Source organism: Rhinopithecus bieti, unplaced genomic scaffold, assembly GCF_001698545.2.
Source record: "Rhinopithecus bieti isolate Rb0 unplaced genomic scaffold, ASM169854v2 scaffold_36448, whole genome shotgun sequence".
Lineage (NCBI taxonomy): Eukaryota > Metazoa > Chordata > Mammalia > Primates > Cercopithecidae > Rhinopithecus > Rhinopithecus bieti.
In genome coordinates, this window is record NW_016815304.1 from 59,390 (window position 1) to 82,090 (window position 22,701).

At 44.1% G+C, this 22,701-nt stretch overlaps 1 protein-coding gene and 1 long non-coding RNA gene across 2 annotated transcripts in view; one reads left to right on the plus strand and one right to left on the minus strand.

Annotated features, from left to right (window-relative positions):
- Positions 1-22,701, minus strand: part of LOC108515904 (collagen alpha-1(XXII) chain) — a 184,218-nt gene that overhangs the window by 58,356 nt on the left and 103,161 nt on the right. Inside the window, exons 10-12 of the mRNA XM_017853085.1 lie at positions 20,041-20,085; positions 16,404-16,466; positions 10,412-10,450 (exon numbers count right to left, since the gene is read on the minus strand). Coding sequence (XP_017708574.1) covers positions 10,412-10,450; positions 16,404-16,466; positions 20,041-20,085 — 147 coding nt within the window. The remainder of the gene's footprint in view (positions 1-10,411; positions 10,451-16,403; positions 16,467-20,040; positions 20,086-22,701) is intronic.
- LOC108515907 (uncharacterized) lies at positions 1,476-5,490 on the plus strand. The gene is made up of 3 exons (XR_001881671.1): positions 1,476-1,628; positions 2,316-2,485; positions 5,295-5,490. It is a non-coding gene; the product is annotated as an uncharacterized LOC108515907 (long non-coding RNA).

Genomic DNA, 22,701 nt, shown 5'->3' on the forward strand with positions numbered 1-22,701 from the left:
TTGACCACATAGTTGGAAGTAAAGCACTCCTCAGCAAATGTAAAAGAACAGAAATTATAACAAACTGTCTCTCAGACCACAGTGCAATCAAACTAGAACTCAGGACTAAGAAACTCAATCAAAACCACTCAACTACATGGAAACTGAACAACCTGCTCCTGAATGACTACTGGGTACATAACAAAATGAAGGCAGAAATAAAGATATTCTTTGAAACCACTGATTCTTAACATTACAAAACGCCCTCATCATACCCTTGTGATAGACCTTCCAAAATCCCCCAGCTGGAGTCACCATCAGCTGCCCATAGCAGCTTTGAAAACAGAAAGTTAGGCCGGGTACAGTGGCTCAGGCTTGTAATCCTAGCACTTTGGGAGGCCGTGGCAGGCGGATCATGAGGTCAGGAGTTCGAGACCAGCCTGGCCAACACAGTGAAACCCCATCTCTACTAAAAATTCAAAAATTAGCTGGATGTGCCTGTAATCCCAGCTACTTAGGAGGCTGAGGCAGGAGAATCACTTGAACCCAGAAGGCAGGGGTTGCAGTGAACCAAGATCACACCACTGTACTCCAGCCTGGGTGACAGAGCTAGATACCATCTCAAAAAAATAAAATAAAATAAAAAATAAAAAAATGAAAGAAAAGAGAAAGCTATAGCTCTGGGCTGCCTATTCATCTTCCACCAGGAAAGTCATTTAACTTCTATGAGCCTCTCATCATTTCTAAAGTAGAGGTTTACACGCTTTCAGATGAGAATTAAATGTGGAGATAATTTGCAGACTATGAAGTATTATTGAAATATGAGCTCTTCCGTTGTATCTCTTGATAACTAAGAACACTCATCCAAGTGCATGGGATGGGTCAGGGAGAGGAGTGGGAAAAGATTGGAGGTTGCCCCTAAATTGGTAAGGTTAGGCACAGAATGATCTTTAAAAGAATATGTAAAGCTAAGGATCCACAATAAAGCACAGAAGAAAAAAAGGAAAAGAAAGGAAAGGGCAGGAAGGAAGCAAAGAAGAGAGAAAAAGAGAAGGAAAAAAGCCTAGGCTGGGAGGAGAGGGTCTGATCTGCATGCAGCCTCTGTCTCATATTAGCAGAGCAGAACAGACTCATTCCCCTCCTGTGTCTCAGCTCCTTCACCTGGAAGGGAGATGACACAAGGAGGAGGAGTACCTCTGGTTCAACATGGCTGGTAAGAGGCCTTGAGAAAATACTTGGGAAATGCTTCATATACAGGGAAATTCAAAACAAGTATCAGATACTATTATTTTGGGTAAACTACCCAAGCCTCTATTCTCCATCTATAAAAAGAAAATCAACACTCAGGGTATAAGAGGATGACAATGGATGAGATCCACTGCAGAAGACAACCAAGGCTCAGAGAAGAGGGGCCTCCCTCTGTTCACAATGGCCATTGTGACTCAAAATCAGGGCTTGGCTCCAAGTCCAGACTCTGATCTCTCTTCCACCCCTGCCTCTCCCTCCACCGCATACAAACTCACTTCCTTCATGATCTCATTTGGAGGCATAGGGGGGCGGGCGGCAACCATCTAGCAGGAAATTATCCATCTCCCCACACCTAGTTGTCAGCATCCAGAGCCCCAGGGATCATCCTGTTACCTCATCAAGTAAGACACAGAGAAAAGAGAGAACAAATATTTCTGCTGCTCTTTTGGCTAATTAAATATCAGGCCCTATTTCTAAATGCTAACAAAAGACCATTGCATTGCTAGAGGTGCTCTTACTAACATTCTTCATCCATTTGGTATGCCCTTTAGTGGGGTCTTAGGAATATGCTGGGCAGTGGTTCTGAAAGCATAGTCATGGGCCAGCTGCATCAACCCCACCTGGGGTTGTGTTAGAAAGGCAACTTCTCGGGCTCCACCCCAGACATACCAAATCAGACATTCTGGGAGTGGGGTCCAGCCTGTTGGCTTAAAAAGTCCTCCAGGTGATTTGGATGTTGCCTCAAGTTTGAGAACCATTTGTCAGCACAGACAAATGCAGGCTGTGAAGTCTGAAAACATGAACTCAAATCCTGGCTCATCCCCATGAAGAGGTAAAGTCACCTGTGCTTGGTCTCAGGTGAATTTTGATTTTATAGTGAATAGCCTGTAAGACAAAGACAGCAATATTTACCATGAAAGTTAAACTAAATAGCACATGCATGAATCCTAGCAGATAGCAAGTGCTTGTAAATACGAGGTACTATCATGATTCTTAGATGATCTATGAATTATTTTAGGTGAATTTGAAGAAAGGGAAGGTTCTTTATGTTGGCCTCCTAGAACATGCTTTCTAATAACACTCTCTAGGCTTCCTGAGGTTTTAGGAGTTACAGAAGTCCTCCTCAGGGGGAGGCTGAAGAACTCTGACATTTTGCAGCTGCTGGTCGCCTCTGGAAATAAGACCTCATTAATGCTGAGAGGGCAGAAGACGTCATTTGGTTTATAAAAAAATGGTGGAACACTATGCTGGTGTAATGGTAATTATGCTTAACGTTTACGAGCACTTTTTACAAACATAAGTCATCTATTTTCATTAGCTCATTTAATCCTTGCAGAAACTCTCCGAGGCAAGTACTATTATAGTTGTTAATTTATGGATGAGGAAAGCAAGGGTTACAGGGCTAAGTAACTGACCCACTGTTACACAGCTGCTAAGTGACCCAGCCAAGGTCTAGATCCAGCCAGTCTGTGACCGGGGTCTGCACTCTGAGCTTCCCCTGCCCTCCCAGTTCAGGAGTCCAGCATTTACCCTTCCCATAAGTGCTCTCACCCTCTTGTACAAAGCCCTTGGTTTTGTGACTGGTCTATTAGACTTGGCAAGCACCTGAGTGTCAGATGGAGCTAGAGGAGAAATGCAGATTCCTATTCCATCTCTGCCTGAGGCCCTGCAGTGCTGTGAACTTCAGAACTTCCCCAGTGTGTCCTTCAGCACCATGGACAGGACCTGCAGCACCTCTATTTATTCTAACTCTGGGCATTTTGCCCCTAACCTACAAGGCTATTTGAGGGCACATAAGCAGCTAAACTAATTTCCCCTTAAACCCTTTAATTATTGTAAAAATAGAAGGCACTCAACCACAGTTATCCAACTCGATAACCATGAATAATGCACATTAATGCACAGGCTAAGAATAGGAGATGGGGATGCTGATTAAGCCAGCCACGAACAAAGAGAAAAGGACCCAGAGCTAGAGGCAAATGGCGTAAATATATCTATATCTTAGAAGTCTCACAAATATAAAGACAAAGGTCTAATTTATATTTTCTGGTTCAGGGTTTCTATAATGCAGTCTTTATATAAAGCTGATTCCTATAAGATTTTTGAAGGTCAAGAATTCCCAGATATCAGCATCACATTGAAGGAGGGGCAGGGAATTGACACTGACCAATGCTGTGGTCAAAAGTGGGGGATCCCCACTCTTGTGTCTTGTATCAGACAGATACAGGTTTGACCCTACTTACTAACCAGCTCTGTGACCTTGGCCATAGCCCAGCCTTCTTAAAGGGACTGTCAGAGGCTGAAGCTCATAAAACTGAATAGCCTGGAACATTAAGAGGTCAGTAAAAGACTGATGTCATGATTCTTCCCAGTACATGACACTTCCTTTTCAAAGTCATTATACCATTCCACATAAAATCACCAGTGCTGGCCAATAAATTCTGCATGGCTGCTATTGCTAAAACATGCTCATCTTACACCTCAGGGAGAACTTAAAAACATCAGAAGTGTGTGTGCCATCCCTCATTATGCCAAATATTTCATCAGTGGCAGAAACCCCTTGTCTTTTGGGGCTACCATAAACTGGGTAGCTTGTAAACTACAGAAATTTGTTTCTCACTGTTCCAGAGGCTGGAAAAGTCCAAGATCAAGGTGCCATCAGATTTGGTGTCAGATGAGGGCCTGCTTTTAGGTTCACAGATGGCTGTCTTTTCACTGTAACCTCACATGGTGGCAAGGACAAATGGGTTCTCCGGGATCTCTTTTATAAGGGCCAATCCAGTCATTCATAAGGGCTCCACCCTCATGACCCAATCACCTCCCAAGAACCCCACCTCCCAATACCATCACCTTGGTGGTTAGGATTTCAACATATGGATTTGGGGAGCACGCACTTTCAGCCCACGGTTCCCCTGATATGTAGAAGTGTCTTGTGGTTTCTGGAGAACTTTCTTGGTCACCACTCTGGGAGAGGGGCTCCAGGAAGAAAACCCACACGTTGTGGAGCTCCCATTTCATTTCTCCTCCCACTCTGCAGTCCAATTCTACCTCCAAGCAATCTTCTTACAACTTTAGGTAAAGTCTGCCTTTGAAGGACACTGAAGAAAGAACCTGGTTCCAATCAGAAGGACCCATTATTTAACAGTGTGGACAGCACGAGGTGTGTCTGTCGTGTTGGGATAAGAGAAGACCTGCCTTCTCTGTGACTGCGGACCTGACTGTTACCCAAAAGGCCCCAATCCAATGAGAAGCAGGACTGAGTAGGAACATATCTTCTCTCCAATGACTGTGCCCTATCAGCCATACAGTGGCCAGAGTGATTTTTTTAAAAGCACCCTACATCCCTACTCTCCGATTTACTCTTAAAAGTTAATCATTCTCCAAAGCTCACACTCCCATTTGCTGCCCCTGCCTAGCCCCCCAGCACCATGCTGGGTCCTCAGCTAGTACTTGCTATGATTTCAAGCAAGCCAGAAATCATTATAAAGTATTTTGTCCTCCTATATCCTTTTACAATGAAATCAATCCCATGCAAGTATGCGCATGTTTTTCTAAGCCTCAGTGCCCTTTTCCATGAAATGGGTATAACGATGCCTTTCACCTACAATCTACGGGAGGGACAAATAGGACAATGCCCATAGAAATGCCTGGCTTGATGCTGGGCACTTTGATGGTGACTGGATTAGAAACACCCCTAAGGTTTCAGCAGGCAAAGGGGGATGTTGGGTGTGCAAAGAGGAGGAATCAATGACAAGGAGGCAGAGATATCCTGAGCATGACCACAGAAAGATAAACCCAGAATGAGCAGGAGATAAACACTGGGGAAGGATCCCGCGGGCCCCATCATGTCTGGCAGGATGTGCACACCAAGCACACTGGACTCCATCTGCCAAGTAACACAGAACAGCGTAGCTCCAGTGGCAGTTTAAGGTCAAATGCAAACTTATGAGCACTTGCATGTTTCAAATTTGGATAGTGTATGTAAACCAAATAAAGACATCTGGAACAGAGGAATTCCAGGCACCTTGCCTTTCTTCCATTTGGTAATTAGCATCTTATTTGTTTAGCAAACCACCCCACAAAGACCCTCCCATGACGTGACTTTGGAACTCTCAGGTGGATTTCCTGCACACATGGCATCCTCTTCAGAATGTGGAGCCAAGGCTCTGAGAAGGCTGCATCCCAGGAAGCTGGAAGAACCTGGACTACTTGCTTGGTTCAGAGACTCACCTTTCACCACGTTCATCCCCTGTCAGGTTTATGGTGCCAGTAAAATGGGAGAAAACCATAAAAGACAATGAACTGATGTTTCTGTGACCCAAAGTTCTATCTACTGCTGAGTCAACGAGCCCAATAAAATTTAGCTGAGTTTCTTATATTTGCTTGCTGATTTTTTTTTTCTGGGGCACCATACTGTGAAATCTGAGCAGAAAATCCATATGAAGTTTTATTTATTGCCATATGGATTTCTGTGAAAAAGCTTAAGAAATGACTTTTTGGTGGTGCTTGTTTCCCCCTCTACCAAATGCTGAGTCCCTAGTTGCCGACCCAAGCACGGCTTTGTGGGACACTTTGTCCCCATTTCATTCCTGGTGGGTGTCAGGGCCCCTGACTATCTGTAAGATGTGGTCCAGGTTCCATCAGGTCCATCCTGTCCACTCCAGGAAAGATGGGTCTCTTCAGGACCCAACACTGTCCCACCTCCAGGTCATTATCTAGGCAGATCCCTGCCTGAAAGGCCACTACCACCAACATCCCAACCCAATTCGACCTGCAATATTAATAATAGCTACTGTTCATAAAGAAAGCTAAGACCACTGGCAGGAAATGCATGGTCTCGTGGCTCTGAGACACTGGAGATCTGCCTCAGGTGAACCTGCTCTCTACTCAGCAACTGATCCGTTTCAGGGCTAAGCTTCTCAGGATCACCTTCATCTTCTTTAAACTGGCTCCTTTCGTGGTACCAACATGGCTATGGGAATTTCAAGGCTCTCATGCTTACATCCTTGGGCCCAGGGAGAAAAGAGCATCTGTCCTGGTTCTAAGTGAAAGTACTGAGTCCGTTCTAATGGGACTCACCTGGAGAACGTGCCTGAACTGATCCTCATGCTTGGAGAAGACTCAGACCTGATTCTTGCTCAGTCTTTCTGAATTGCTTCATTTACCAGGTCCCTTGCTATCTCTTCCCGTGGATAAACTTGCCAACTCCTCACATCAGCTAATGAGCTAATGAGAGTGTGCTGTTGTTGTTACTGTTATATTCCGTGTATGGGCCAAGGTCACTCACTTTCTCTAAGCCTCAGTTTCCTTAGCTGCCAAAGAACAGTGATTCAATCAGCTCTACAACTTCCCTTCATTTTAGTAACAATCAGCGATTGTGTTTCCTGGGCACATACTAACTGCGTGATCTTGTGCAGGTCACTTGACATCAGTTCCATGTTCTCATCCTTGAAATGGGCACAGTGTTGCCTTCCCTGAAATATTGTCTTAATGATGGGAGAGTAAGTATGAAATACCCTTAGCAGAATGCCTGGCACATGCAGAAGCCAATGCACATTGCTGCAGCAGTTAATTACAATTCCAAATATATATAAAAAAACACAGCCAGAATAAGACTATTACCATCCCTGGACCCATCGAGCTCTGGTCTACCCAATACCCCCAAACTCAATCCAACCTATGTGGCAATTACTTTGGAGACAACAGTCAGCTAACAAGCCAGTTGGTTAAGCCTAGTCTCAATGCATGAGTCATGAGTAGCCTTCTACCCTCTCTAGACTCTATCAATCCCCTCAGCCCACTCTGGTCTCCTCATTTCTGGAGGAGAAGCAGAGACTTCAAGTTACAGAAAAGAGCCCTAGGGGGCAAAGGCTGGGGGTGGGCTGATTCCCTAATCTCAGAGCTGCTGCCTGAAAGCGACTTTATGCATCATCTCATCCCACCTCCTCCATTGTACAGAGGAGGAAGCAGAGTCCCAGAGAGGGAAGTGACTCATTCCAAATCACACAGCCAATATGTGGTGGAATCTAGACTCAGACTTCGCTAAAAATATCAACTGCAGGAAAATGTCAACTGAGGACAGAGCCAGAAGTGCCAGCATCCATTCAGCTGCCTGTCTCTCCTGCCAACATTGAAGATGTGAGGAGTTCTCCATGGCCACAGCTATGCCCTCACAGCATCAGACCCTTGAATGTGATGCTGCAGGTAGGGCTCCTGTCACCAGAAGGTGTCTTCAGGTGTGAGGAGAACAGGTATCCAAGGCTGCCCACTGTGAGTTCACCCCAGAGCCAATGAGGCAGAGATGCCCTGCAGTCCACGGGGAGGAAGGAGGCTGCCAGTCCCTGCCTGGTGACAGGAACACATGTGAAGGACACATTCGTTGAGAGGAAAGGCTGGTCCCAGAGGCACATGGGAAGGAGGTCACAGAGCTGCATGGTATTGCCTGGCAGGTACCACCCAGATCGAGTGTTCTGACCTCCAGACCCCAGCAGCCCTGGATCCTGATTTGGAGGCATACCTGGGTGCCCTCTTCATACCCTGTGCTCAACCTCTGCCCACTGGAACCAAGCATGCAAGTAACAATGAAAGTAGCTGCTGAGCTGGGCACAGTGACTCACGCTTGTAATCCCAACACTTTGGGAGGCCAAGACAGGCAGATCACCTAAGGTCAAGAGCTTGAGACCATCCTGGTCAACACAGTGAAACCCCATCTCTACTAAAAATACAAAAATTAGCTGAGCATGGTGGCGCACGTCTGTAGTCCCAGCTACTCAGGAGGCTGAGGCAGGACAATCGCTTGAACCCAGGAGGTGGAGGTTGCAGTGAGCCAAGATCGTGCCATCGCACTCCAGCCTGGCAACAGAGTGAGACTCCGTCTCAAAAAAAAAAAAAAAAAAAAAGGAGAAAGAAAGTAGCTGCTGAACATTGTTGATGGGAATGCAGATGATATCACCACTGTGGAAAACAGTATGGTGGCTCCTCAAAAGAAAGATTAAAAATAGAACTACTGTATGATCTAGCAATTCTGCTTCTGAATATTTATTCGGAAGAGTTGGAATCAGGATCTCACAGAGATACCCATAGCAGCATAATTCATGATAGCCACGATATGGAAACAACTTAGATGTCCATCAGTGGATGGATGCATAAAGAAAACATAGTATACTGAATTGCTAGATCTTACAGTAGCTCTATTTTTAATACCCAACAGAATGCCGTTCAGCCTTTAAAAAGAAGGAAATTCTGTCATTTTTGACAACATGAATGAATCTGGAGGACATTATACTAACTGAAATAAGCCAGATGCAGGAAGACAAATATTACATAATTCCACATATGAAGTACCTAAAATAGTCGAATTCCTAGAATTAAAGAGTAGAATAGTAGCTTCCAGGGGTTGGGGGAGAGGAAATGGGGAGATGCCAATTAATGGGCAAAAAAACTCAAGCAAAACGAATGCATTCTAGGGATCTGCTGCACCACACCGAGCCTATGGTCGATAGTACTGTACTGCACACTTAAAAGTTTGTTAGGAGGGTAGATCTCATATTGCGTCCTTACCACAATTAAATGAAACTAATTTTAAAAAAAAAACTTAAACCAAGAAAGTAGCTACTGAATTTGAGCATCTAGGTTCCAGGTGCTGTGCTTTTAAATCACAGAGAAGTCATGAAAAGTGGTGGGACATTTTTAGGTCGGGAGATGGAGCCTCAAAACTGATGGCAGAGCCAGAGAGTGGCAGAAGGAAGACATGAACTACATCTGCCTGGTTGTACCACTTAAGTTATGCTGTGTGTTGTGCTACATCCAAACTGCTTTTCATACTTGTGAGGTAGTCATTTTACACGTGTGCCTATGCTTTTAATGGAGGAGCTCATTGTGAAATAAAGAACGACATAAAGAAATGTGGGGGAGAAAATAAATGTCCTCATAACTTTTTCACCCACAGACAACTAGTGGTTAATAATAGGGATTTGTCTCCATCATTAATTTCTCTGCCCCCCCTCTCTCTTCCAGTCACACACACACACACACACACACACACACACACGCACGCACACACACACAGCTGGTGTCATATTGTATATACATTTTGCAACGTGCTTAAAAATGAACAGAATATTGACTGCATTTTCTAGGTCATTAGTTCTTCTCCTAAATGTCATTTTGCATCATCAAATAACTTGCATTATTGAGGTGTACAATAATGTATTTTGCCCACTACACAGCATTGTGTCATTTCTGGTCTCACTTATAAAGTACGCATGGATATGTACTTGTGCATATCCTTGATTTATCTCCTTAGAGCAGAACTAGATGTGTAAGAGGGCCTACAGGGAGAGAATGAGCTGGCCACATGAAAGCTGTTTCCTGTTTCTACTGTAACTTAATGGAGTGTTACATGTGTTACATAACCAGCCCTATGCAAGGGACTAACATGACCCCCTCTGAGCAATGAATGACCTCTCCAGATCCAACAGCACTACATTTTGAGTCCGCAAGTGCCTGGACTCCAGTGAAAGTATCAACATGCATTTGCACTGTAAAGTCTTGTGGCTGCCTCTCCAGGAAGATGACAATTTTTTTGTTTCTTTTTTTCTTTTGTTTTTTAAATAGCTGGTATGAGTAGAAAATGGCATTTTAGTGGCTCTCTGCTTTTATTTATCCTTATAGGCTAATCTCTTAAGAAGAATTTCTTCTTTAGGAGGAATCCCATATTTCCCAGGATCAGTCAAGCCTGTGCATGTTTTACTGCAGGTAAAAGAAGGTGCAACATGCATAGCTGTGGAGAACATCCTTATTTTTCCCACAAATTCTTCTGATGTCCTTTATTTTACCTAGCAGAACCTGCCCCCAGATTTCCACTTCTCAGGTATAGTTCAAACATCAACATTTTCAACAGAATATGCCCGGAATTCCCCAAGATATATGTGTCCCACTCAATTTTCCAAACACCATTTTACCATTTTCTGTCTCCACCTTCTCTCTTTCTGCTGAGTACAGTACATGCTTCAACCACCCAAGTCATGGAGGACACACATTGAGGCCAGTTACACAGCCCAGGACACTTCTTTTCCCTGACTCTAATTCTTTCCAGGCAACATAATAGTAGCACACAGCTCCCCCAAACCTAAGTCCTCTGTCCCATTCCCTTGAAGGAGTGTGATAAAAGGAAGAGTCTTACCTTTTCACCCTTTTCCCCTCGGCCAAAAGGTCCTATGCCCTAGAAAAAAGAAAGAAAAAGGCAAAGATTCACTACAGAGCATCTCCATGGCATGACATTGCAAATGGCAGCATCATCCTGAGATTCGAAACGATTAGCTATTTTCTCATCAGCTCTGCCTAGTAGCCACTAAAAGAAATGATGACTATTGTTAACTGAGTGTGCATTCTCATGAGTATCATCTCACTTAATGTTTCCAATAACTCAATATTATAGTTACTCTTCTTTGTTTCCATAACAGTTTCACTGAAATATAATTTGTATACCATATAATTTACCTACTTAAAATGTACAGTTCAATGATTTTTAGTATATTTATAAAGTTGTACAACAAAATCCCCACAAGCAACTTTAGAATATTTTTATCACCTCAGAAACAACCCATATCTATTAGCAATGATTCCACGCTTCCTCTACTCCAGCTCTAGGAAAATATTAATCTATTTTCTGTTTCTATAGATTTGCCTATTCTGTACATTTTTTATGTAAATGGAATCATATAATATGTGGCCTTTGACGATTGGCTTCTTTCACTCAGCAAAGTCTTTCCAAGGTTAATCCATGTCAGACCATGTATAAGTACTTTGTTTTATTGCAAAATGATATGACATTGCATGGATATGACATACATTTTGTTTACCTATTCTTCAGGTGATAGACATTTGGGTTTTCTACTTTTGGCTATTGTAAATAATGCTGCTATAAACATTTTGTGAAAGTTTTGTGTAAACATGTGTTTGCATTTTTGAGGGGTATATTCCTAAAAGTAGAATTGAATTGCTGGGTCATATAGTAACTCTGTCTTGAACCTAAGGGCTGCAAGGCTGTTTTCCAAAGCAACTGCAGCAAGTTATGCAAGCAATCCATGAAGATTCCAATTTCTCCACATTCCTAGTTGTTCTACCCATTATTGAAAAGGAGGTATTGAAGTCTCTAATTATTTTAATTAGTTTTCATTCTGCCTTTAAATTCTGTCAGTTTTGCTTCATGTATTCTAGGGCTTTGTTAGGTGCATATATGTTTATAATGGCTATACTATTGAGAATTAATTTTTTATCATTATGAAATGTCTCTGCTTATTGATTTTTTTGTTTTAAAGTCTATTTTGTCTAATACTGCACAGTCACCCCAGTTTTCTATGTTTTTTATTTCAAGATGTATATTTTCCATCCTTTTATTTTCAACCTATTGAAACCTATTTGTATCTTTGAGTACAAAAGATACAACCTATTTGTATCTTTGAATCTAAAGTATGTCTTCTATAGACAGGATATAGTTTGATCTTGTTATTATAACTTGTCTTAAATTTTCTGCTTTTTAGTTGGTTCATGTAGTATATTCACATATATTATTATATAGATTTATATATGCCATATTAGTTTTTGTTTTCTACAGGTCTCCTGTCCCACTTTTGTTCCTTTATTGTTCCTTTACTGATCTTTTTTGGAATTGAGTACTTTCTAGGGTAACATTTATAGTACTTTCATGATATTTTAACTATATATTTTGGAGTTATTTTCTTACAGGGTGCTCTAGAGTTTATCTTATGAGTAACTTAATAGGGTCTACTGTAGATTTATAAAAACTTCCAGTTAGACATAGAAACATACTCCTTCTTAGCTCTATCCCTTCTTCCTCCTTTTTCATGCTATTGCTATGCATATTACATGCGTGTTTGTTAACACCAACCATACATGGTTGTAATGTATTATTATACATAGCTTGCCATCCCTCTGCCTTCTAGCCTCAACCATTTCTGATGACAAGTCAGTTGTTAATCTTATTGGAGTTTCCTTGTAAATGATGAGTCATTTGTTTCTCTTGCTACTTTCAAATTTTTTTGGTTTTTGGAATTTTTACTCTGATGTTTGTAAGTATAGCTCTTTGTGGTTATCTTAATTGGGGTTCACTGAGCATCTTGAATATGTAGACTACTGCTTTTCATAAAATCTGAGATGCCTTCAGCCATTATTTGTTTGAATACTTTTCTGCTCCTTTCTCTCCTCATCTACTTTAATTCCCAGTAGGTGCAGATTTGTGCACTTTATGAATGCCTACATTTCTCCAATACTCTGTCCATTTTTCTTCATTATTTTTTCTCTCCGTTCTTCAGATTACATCATCTCTATTGATTTATCTTCAAGAATTCTGATCTTTCTTTTGAGCCTTCTAGTTTTTTTATTTCATTTATTATAATTTTAAACTCCAGAACTTACATTTAGTTCTTTATAATTTCTAACTCATTATTGATATTCTGTATTTGATGAAATATTGTCATTATGCCTTCTTTTGCTTACATCAGAATAATTTCCTTTAGTTCTTTGATCATAATTATGATTGCTTGGAAGGCTTTGTCTGTTAAATCCGATATTTGTGTCCTCTCTCAGGCAGTTTCTGTTGTCTGCTGCCTTTTTGGGTATATGTCACATTTTTCTGTTTCTTAGCATGTCTCATAATTTTTGTTGAAAATTGGACATCTTAGAAAATATAGCAGTCCTGGATACAGACACTTCCCCTATAAGAATTGTTTTTGTTGTTTTCTTGTTTATTTGCTCACTGACTTGGCTCAATTATTTTAATTAAGTCTATTCCCCTTCCCCAGTGTTACAACTCTGAGGCCAGTTTTCAGAGGACATGGCCTTGGACCTGTACACAGTCACCCCAGGATGACAATGGTTTTAACAAGGCTCATTTTGAACATTTCTTTTCTTGATTTCTCTGTCAAACTGTCTGCCTCTGCTGACATTCAATCTAGCTCTTAGGTTCCGTTGCTTTCCAACTGATTCCTTTACTATTTTCTACAGTGCTATATATGACTTTCATTGCTCCATAGTCTGATCAAACTGAATCAAGTCCCCTTTGCATGGGTAGCTGTTGTGGGCAGTCATTGAGGTTTTTTGCTGATGCCAGGAGCAGTCTTCTTTGTGGTGTTTTCTCCCTGGTTCTTTCTGATAAGCTAGCTATGGTGAAGTTATGGTTTACTATAGAGTACCACGCTCCTCTTAATTTCTTACCACCAACATCTCCTTTGTTTCTAGAGAACCCTTACACTTATACTTCTCCACATTCTGTTTCAAAGTCCGTGCCTTTGGAGAGAGCTTCAGAGTTCTTTGTTCTTAAGGATTGTATCCTGGGCTAAATATCTGCATCCCTGCTCTAGAACTGGGAGCTGGGAGCTGGGACCATGGCCCTCTTCTCTTGGAAAGGTGCCCTGGCTGGGAAGGTGCAGTAGTGTCTGCTTTTCTCAACTTGCATCCTTCACTGGGGAGCCTCCACCTTATGACTGAGCTTGGAAACGGCTGATCAGAATCCCAACATTCTTGGCTTGTCATGCCTGAGGTTGCACCTCCACCCTGTGAATGGGGGTTGGGTAGAGGAAGCGAGCCCTATCCCTTGGCTGCATCTGCCAAGAATTTAGACTCTGGAACTCCAGATGCAGAAGGTGAAAAGTGCTGGAATTTCACCAGGTATTATCTTTTTGGAGGGAGTAGATTCACAGAGTTCCTCTTGTTGCCATTTCAGAAGTAGAACCCCTACAGATATTATTTTTATATATGTTTCACAAATGTGAAAAGTGAAGCTCAGAAAGTTCTAGCAAATTCTTCAGTTTATGAAGCTAGTAGGTTGTGGAACCAAAATTTGAATGTGGGCTGCCTGATGCTGGTGCTGCTCCCTCCATCACAGTGCTATTTGGCCTCAATAGAGCTGCTGATGACATCAGGCAGGCAATCATGATCATGATTATGCCAGGGAACACTGCCCGGAGTTCAGGGCTCCAGAGTACATCCATGTTTGTTCTCTGGCTGATTCTGGTGGTTTCTCTGAATTCAGAATGTCCTCCCAATCTCCCTTCCCTTGAACCCAGCTACAAGTGGCAGCACATGTCCTAGAGTGGGTCTTGTCCCAGACATGGAGGAGAGAGGAATGGGCCAGGCACTTCCTACACCTACTGCCTGACAAGTGAGTTCCTAAAAAACCACATGTGTATGAGTTACCACCCTTCTCTGAGCTTCAGTTTGCTCATCTGTAAGGTGGGCATTTCACCAGGCCTCACCTCACTAAGCTGATGTGAGAGTTAGGTGAGCCCCAAGCCTGTGAAGCGTGTAAGGCAGAGCCAGCAGTGCAGTAAGTGCTGGTAAATGTGACCAGCTCTCCTTATTTACATGTCTTTTTGCACACAACAGGTGCTTCCTACCTACACAAAGGAGGTAGATATGCATGCGTACGTGAAGGTGAAGCACAGCCAAGTGAGCACAAGACCTAGATTAAAGCAGACGCAAGTGCAAATTCTGTCTCTGCCACATCCAGCCTCTGTGACTGAGGGCAAGTCATCCAACCCTGAGAAACCAGTGTCATCCCCATTAGAGACGTGATGAGACTATGTCAAAAGCTGTTGCATGGAGCAAATGTTAGACTCCACATGATATACATGCCAAGAAGGGTAGATGGCATCACTACAGCATGAGAGGGCGACAATGTGGGGTGCTGAGGGAATTGCATTTGCCAGGCTAATTCTTCTAGGGAAGAGGCTTGTCTTGTTTCCTGGGTTTCCTCCTGAGCACTGAGAAGACAGAAGGAACTAATTATAATCACATATACCAAAAAAGACAACGGTCATTCACTGACCACCCACTATGGGCCAGGCATTTTGTAAACCAAGTAGTTATACTCCTCATTTTGCTAATGCGTAAATGAGGCTTTACCCCAGCATTTTGGGAGGCCGAGGCAGGGGGATTACCTGAGGTCAGGAGTTCGAGACCAACCTGGCCAACATGGTGAAACCTCGTCTCTACTAAAAATATAAAAATTAGCCGGCGTGGTAGCACACACCTGTAATCCCAGCTACTTGGGAGACTGAGGCAGGAGAATCACTTGAACCTGGGAGGCGGAGGTTGCAGTGAGCAAAGATCATGCCACTGTACTCTAGCCTGGGCAATAAGAGCAAGACTTTGTCTCCAAAAAAAAAAAAAAAAGAAAGAAAGAAACCTGCGCAAGGTCACACAGCTAATAAAGGCTGCAGCGAAGGACAGTGACCAAGGCTCATTTGACACCAAACTTGTGCTATTGATGCTACATGATTCCAGGCAGGAGGGCAGGGGTTAGTGCTTCCACCAGGACAGGGACTGACTGCACTCACTACTGTTCTAAACCATTTACACGCATTAATTTATCTAATCTTCATAATGCTACTGAATAGGTTATTTTATTATCCCCATTTTACAGATGAGAAAACTAAGGATAGAAAGGTTAAGTATCTCGGTGAAGCCAGAATCCACTTCTCAACCATTCAGCTCCTGAGGGCCACCCTGAACTGTGACTTCTTCATCTCTGTAATTCTTTCCTGACCATCATTAATTGTGTTCCCTCATCAGCTGAAAGATTCATGATTATAATTCATGCTAGGCCAGGTGTTGGAAATGCTGTGACTATAAATTACAGTCAGGACACCTGGGAGTCCTCTACTGCTGGGATGGAGGAGGTGCTGTGGGAACAGAGAGCTGGGGTTTGGAGCAATGTCCTGGAGAATTAGACATAGTTGAATAGGAATGATGAGAACTCATGAGCCAAGCAGGAAGGTGTGGTGAAGGGAAAACAGGGGTGGGGAGAAGGAAGCATTATTCTTGGCAGAGGAAAGAACCTGTGTAATGGCCAGAGTCAAGAAGGGCACAACAAAATGACAAATTAGAGGGTTAGTAACTGTGATGATTCAAAGCACAGAATTCTGGTTATGGGGTGGCAAGAGACAAGGCTAGAGAGTCCGCCAAGGCCATATCCAGCAGGCCTCCATGCCCATGGAGAGAAGCCAGGGCTTCATCCTGAGAGTGGTGTGGGGTAGTGCCTGGCCCCTGCCAGGTATTCAGCCCACACTTGCTGATTTGCATGATCGGAGGGCCCTGGGTCCCCCACACCAGCCCTGAGGTTCAGCTATGCAGAGGGGCAGCCATCTACTCACCACATCACCTTTCTCTCCCTTAGGTCCAGGAGCGCCAACCGGCCCAGTGGCTCCTGTGTCTCCCTGAGGGGTTGAGACCAGAGACAAGCATCAGATTAGGTTCACTGACAGGGCTCTTGCACAGACAGGACCCTCATGGCCAACCTTGCTCCAGTTCCCTAGAAGCAGCTGATTTCGTCTTTGCCATTTCTGCAATGAGGCCATGTGTCCCACCCCTGGAGAGGAGGAAGCATCTAAGTCATCCCCCAACATCACAGTTCCAGGAACCAGGGGCTTCCTGAGGAAAGCAACTGCATGAAAGCACTGCACATTCATCCTTGGGAATGGCCTACCACTGGTCCTACCACCAGGGCCTCAGAAGGGGACGTGGAAGCTCCAGGTGTGAACAGCAGCTCTGCTACTTCACATGAGCACATCATTACGGTCTTTGGGCCTCAGGCTTCTCTTCTATAAACAGGCACATCATCACACAGGCACATCAGATTAAGAGCATAAAGGTGCTTTGAAAACGTTCAAGTGTCAACCAGAGTCCCCTGGGCATTCCATTTGTATAACAAGTCCATCCCTGTGCACCTGGGGCCCTCATAACTGTCCAGGAGGAGAAAGAGAGCAGGTAGAGGAAAAAACTGTGTCTGCAAGGGAGGAAAAACTCATCACAAGCCAAGTGTTGAACTGGAACCCAAATCTCCTGCCATCTCATGAGCCTATCCAAGATAGGTGTAGGCACAGGAAACAGAGCCTTCAGTTCTACTCTTTTGTCTTTTTTATTGGTCTGGAACTTTATCTCTCTTGCTCCCACCTCATCTTTTATATTCTAAGGACACATGGCTACTTTGCTTATGCTGTTCCCTTTGGCTATGATGCCCTCCCCTGCCTCCTTTGTCCTGGGCAGTTCTTGTCTATTCTACTGGACCCAGCTGGTCAGGGCCATCAGCGGAAAGGTGTCCTGAAGTCCTACCAGGTAGCAATGGGGACTCTCCTCTCAGCGTCTCAGCTCCTGGACCCCTCTATCCTGACTCTCTTCATACTATCCCACTCCTCTCTTTCCTGCCTCCCTTCCCCCTGGCCTGTGAGTCCAGGGGACCAGGCTCTTAGTCAGTCGCTTTTATATTCCCACATCATGACTGGGCCTTGCACCCAGCAGACTCAGCTTATGCATGTGCACACAGCCCGAGCTCTGTGTAGGGACACGGAGCCACCAGGAACCCCAGCCTTTGACTTAGGGTCCTAACCATGGTTTGGGACAATGTGACGGATGACACTATAGGACCACGATTGCAAGGGAGCTCTGCAGGAGCTGGACACATCTCCAGGTGGCTGTATCAGTTTCCCTTTACAGTGCTCCTCTCCTCCCATTGTTTCTGCTCTCCTTGTGGGGCCCGGGGCCTGCCCTGCTCAAGCACAGCAGAGGCAGTCATTACCAAACAGCCCTTGTATCATACAAATGTCTTCTACTGAGAGGCCTATGAAACCCCAGGTAGCTTTGGTCTTCCCTGCTGTCACAGCCGAGAATCTGAGGTCACCTCTCAGAGGAGCCCAGTGATGCAGAAACCCCTGCCATCCTCCTAACAGTGACCAGCTGGCACCTGGGCCGCTCTGAGCTGCTCTCCATCAGCACAAAGAGAGGACTCACCAGGGGAGAGGAGCTGAGGGGGCAGCGGGTGTGTGATGGCGTGTGTGTGATGAGAGGTGTGTGTGTGATGGGTGTGTGTGGTGTGTGATTGTGTGTGGTATATTATGCAGTGTATGTGTGATAGTGTGATTGTGTGTGATGGTGTGTGTGTGATGGTGTAGGTAATGGTGTGTGATGGTGCGTGTGTGATGGTGTAGGTAATGGTGTGTGACGGTGTGTGTGATGGTGTAGGTAATGGTGTGTGATGGTGTGTATGTGATGGTGGGTGTGTGATGGTGTAGGTAATGGTGTGTGGTGGTGTGTAATTGTGTGTGATGGTGTAGGTAACGGTGTGATGGCGTGTGTGTGTGTGATGGTGTAGGTAATGGTGTGTGGTGTGTGTGTGATGGTGTAGGTAATGGTGTGTGGTGTGTCTATGATAGTGTGTATGTGTGATGGTGTGCGTGTGTGATGGTGTAGGTAACGGTGTGTGATGGTATGTGTCTGTACGTGTGGTGTGTGTGTGTGTGTGTGATGGTGTGTGTGTATAAATGTGTGATGGTATGCTTGATGCATGTGTGTGTGTGTGATGGTTTGTGTGTGTGTCCGCGGTGTCACATCCTAGCAGTGTGGGGGCAAAGCGGAGAAGGGTGTGAGATGAGGGAGGCAGGCCAAGGAAGTATCTACAGTCAGGAGGGAGAGAAAAGAGAAAGAGAAAAGGGAGAGGAGAGGAGAAACAGACAAGGCAAGAGAGGAAGCGAGGAGGGACACATAGGAAGGGAAGAGTGCCCAGCAAAGGTGGACAGGAAGAAAGCATTGCTCAGGCGAGTCATTTCACCATTTCGACTCTTGATTTCTCATGTGGAGAATGGGACTGATGCTGCCTCTCATGCAGGGTTAGTTTAGGGTTTGATATCACTCATTCAACAAGTAGGGACCACCTGCAATGTGCACAGCCCTGAGCTCACAGCAGCGGGCACTGGAACGGCAATCCTTACCCCACAGCACCTGCTGTCTGAGGCATAGGTAGGCTCCCAGCTCAAGCCTGATACACAGCAGGTGCACAGTCATTGTCACTGCAATTCAGTGGAGGAGGATGGAAGATGGGAAAGAAGTGGGCAAAAAGAAAGAGATTCCATATACTCCCTGGTCTGTCTGTACCATGAGACTCAGGCTTGTGAGGGTCAGGTCCTGTCTAAACCATCCTCTAACCCTAGCATTGCCTCAGTGCCTGGCCCTTAGCAGGTTTCACTAATGATGTGCTGAATGTATTAATTCAAACTAAGAAATGCAGGAGGAGAAATAGGGGGGAGAACAGAGTGGAAGGAAAGAGCGAGATGAAAAGAGATACAGAGAGTGAGAGATAGAGACAGAGAGAGACAGTGACACATAAAGAAAGGCAGAGGCTGGGGAGAGAAGGGAAGGAAAGGGAGGGAAAGGGAGAGGTCCAGCTGTCTCCAGTGATTTTCGTCAGCACACTCAGTTCCTCTTTCGAACACGGGATGATGGTGAACTCTCCACTCTGCCTTGATAAATAGTATAACCCTGGGAAGTGGTAGAGAGGAAGGAGACCACTCCGTGCCTGAGGGCAGAGGGACCCTACCTGGCTTGGTGCAATTAGTGAATTTGGAAATCGTGTGTTTAAAGGGTCATGTAATTTAATAAATCTTAAAAGCCCAACCCCCAAAAGTTTCTGGAATACAGCAGCTTCAACCAATTGCTGCAAAATGAATTGACCATGGAGAGAGTTGAGCCTGTTGGAGCAAATGAGACCTGAGCCAGGGCTCTGGGAATCTCACCCTTTCTTGCTAATATTTGCAGACTGAGAACTGGAGGTCCTGGGCAGTTAAGAGGCTCCCAGGTTTCAGACTTAATGCCACTTACTCTTATCCTTCTAATTTAACAAGCTCTGAGGAAAAATGCTGGCAAGACAGCATCCCCACATACCATCTTTTGTCTTACACAGAGAGCAAAACAGAGGACTAGTGAGGTTCTAAACTACAGCGCTGCCACGCCTGTACTGACCTTTGGACCAGGGAGCCCCGTGGGGCCAGCAAATCCCATTTCACCCTAAAAGAAGAAAGACAAAAACAAGTAAGTTTCTATTTTAATTTTCCCCTTCTCTCATCACTGGATGGTTATCCACCCCACATGCTTAGAAGCCAATGGCTTAGTAAGCCCAGCACCGACCAATGAGTTGGGCAAGGAAATTGGTTGACTGTGCTGAAAGTCCCTGCTCTCGAACTGCAAACCTATACGGGAAGCTTTGACACAGCCTCCAGGTGCAGCTACCAGTGGACACAAGATAGAAACAAGCAAACGGAGGCACAGAAAGACAAATGCCACGTTTCTGCTTACTTGTGTAAGTAAAAGCATGAAACGCCGAGAAGCAGAAGGCAGAGTGGTGGCTACCAGGGGCTATGGAGTGGGAGGAATACACACATGTTGTCAAAGACTACATGTCTCAGACAGCAGGAATAATGAATTGTAAGTATTTGACGGACGGATATGATAATTAGCTAATTTCAATCATTCCACATTGTATACATGTATTATGACATCACTTTGTACCCCATAAATATATGCAATTATATAGTTTGTCAATACCCAAACTAAATATGTAAATACATTAAAAAACCCAAAGTGGTATTCACTAGCTATTTTTACCTGAATATATCATCACTTCAATTTAAAAGAAAATTATGGCCAGGCGCGGTGGCTCAAGCCTGTAATCCCGGCACTTTGGGAGGCCAGAGAACGGTGGATCACGAGGTACAGAGATCGAGACCCATCCATGGCTACATGGTGAAACCCCGATTCTACTAAAAAATACAAAAAACTAGCCGGGTGAGGTAGGCGGCGCCTGTAGTCCAGCTACTCGGGAGCTGAGGCACGGAAAATGTGTGAACCAGGAGGCGGAGCTCAAGTGAAGCTGCAGTCCAGCCACTGCACTCCAGCCTGGGCGACAGAGCAAGACTAATGTCTCAAAAAAAAAAAAAGAAAAGGAAAAAAAGAAAATTATGTTGAGACGGCTAGAGGATCATATAGCTTATTTTTCACTACAATACAAAAGAAGCATATATGTAAATATTTCAAATGTAAACTTCCGTCAATTTAACCAATTTGTAAAGATAACCCTTACTGGATTTATAAAAAGGAATTCTGTAACTGGTGGCATACAGGTAAATTCGCCATGCTGAAAATAAATGCAACATGTATTAATATAATTTACAGATATAAATACACATATTAAATAAAAGCAGCAGTAAATCCATTTATGTGCACTTCGTGCCTAAAGCAAACTCACTTCTTACTCACAGTGACCACTTGGGCCAACCAGGAACATACACTTTCAACAGCATTCAGATCTTGTTTGGCTCAGCAAAATGAAGATAAATAATTTTTTGTGTGTTTCTCCTCACCTAGCGCCCACAAGGAGCTCTGTACCACAGTTCACGCTCCCCATGATGTTGCTTATAGAGATGCAACACCAGGCATCATGTTGACCTAGAGAATAATGAAAAGTGTTTTCCAAACTCCAATAGAAGATTTTAAACACTGGAAACAGATGTCCTGTCTGTGGCCAAGAGCTCTGCCTCCTAGGAGAAAACATTCAGACTTCCTAGGCCCCGTGTTGTATGTTTTTAACTGAAATGAGATGGAAGAGAGGAAAGAACACCTGCTTCATGAGTCATTGTGAAGTTCCTTCACCCACGTGGCTATTTGTGGAGGGAAGCAGCAGGCTCCCTTCGCCACCACCTGTGCTTGGGAGATTACTCTAGTAGAGCCTGCTATGAGCTCCTTGAGGCTCAGCCGGCTCCAGAGCTCCTGGTTCATAACCAGGTGTAGGGACTACAAACTTTTGAAGGACCAAGATCTATTTGTCTTAAAACCTCAGTGTACAACACAGTACAACAAGACATAGCAGGGCTTAATGTCTATGGCTAGACATTTAGAGAATGAAGGAGTGATTAAGTCATTATTGAGTCATGCCACCCTAGGTGTGGGGCTGAAAATATGTAAGTGCAACAGCCAGACCTTGCCCTGCCTAAAGGAAGAGAGGGTGTATTTCTATTTTTTTTTTTTTGAGACGCAGTCTCACTCTATTGCCCAGGCTGGAGTGTAATGGCATGATCTTGGCTCACTGCAACCTCCACCTCCCGGGTTCAAGAGATTCTCCTGCCTCAGCCTCCTGAGTAGCTGGGATTACAGGCGCACACCACCATGCCTGGCTATTTTTTGTATTTTAGTAGAGACGGGGTTTCACAATGTTGGCCAGGCTGGTCTCGAACTGACCTCGTGATCTGCCCGCCTTGGCGTCCCAAAGTAAGAGGGTATATTTCTTTATCCCTCCCTCCCATCTATCCATCCACCTCTCTGTCCACCCATGTCTTCATACCCTGATTGACTTATATATCAACTCATCTCTTATTTATTGGCTTTCTCTGTGCCAGGCTATATATTAGTAGCTGAAAATACAGACATAGAAAGATCCAATCTCTCCTATCCGGAACTTATGGTATTATGGAAGTAATGATAAGGAGACATTTTCAATCTTGTGTGATAATTGTTATAATAAATAGAAGTACAGGGAGGAAAAGGAAGATGCTGTCATGGAAATAGCAGGTGCTAAATGCATAACTATTGAATGGATGGATGGAGAATAAGGAAAGGGGGAGGAAAGAG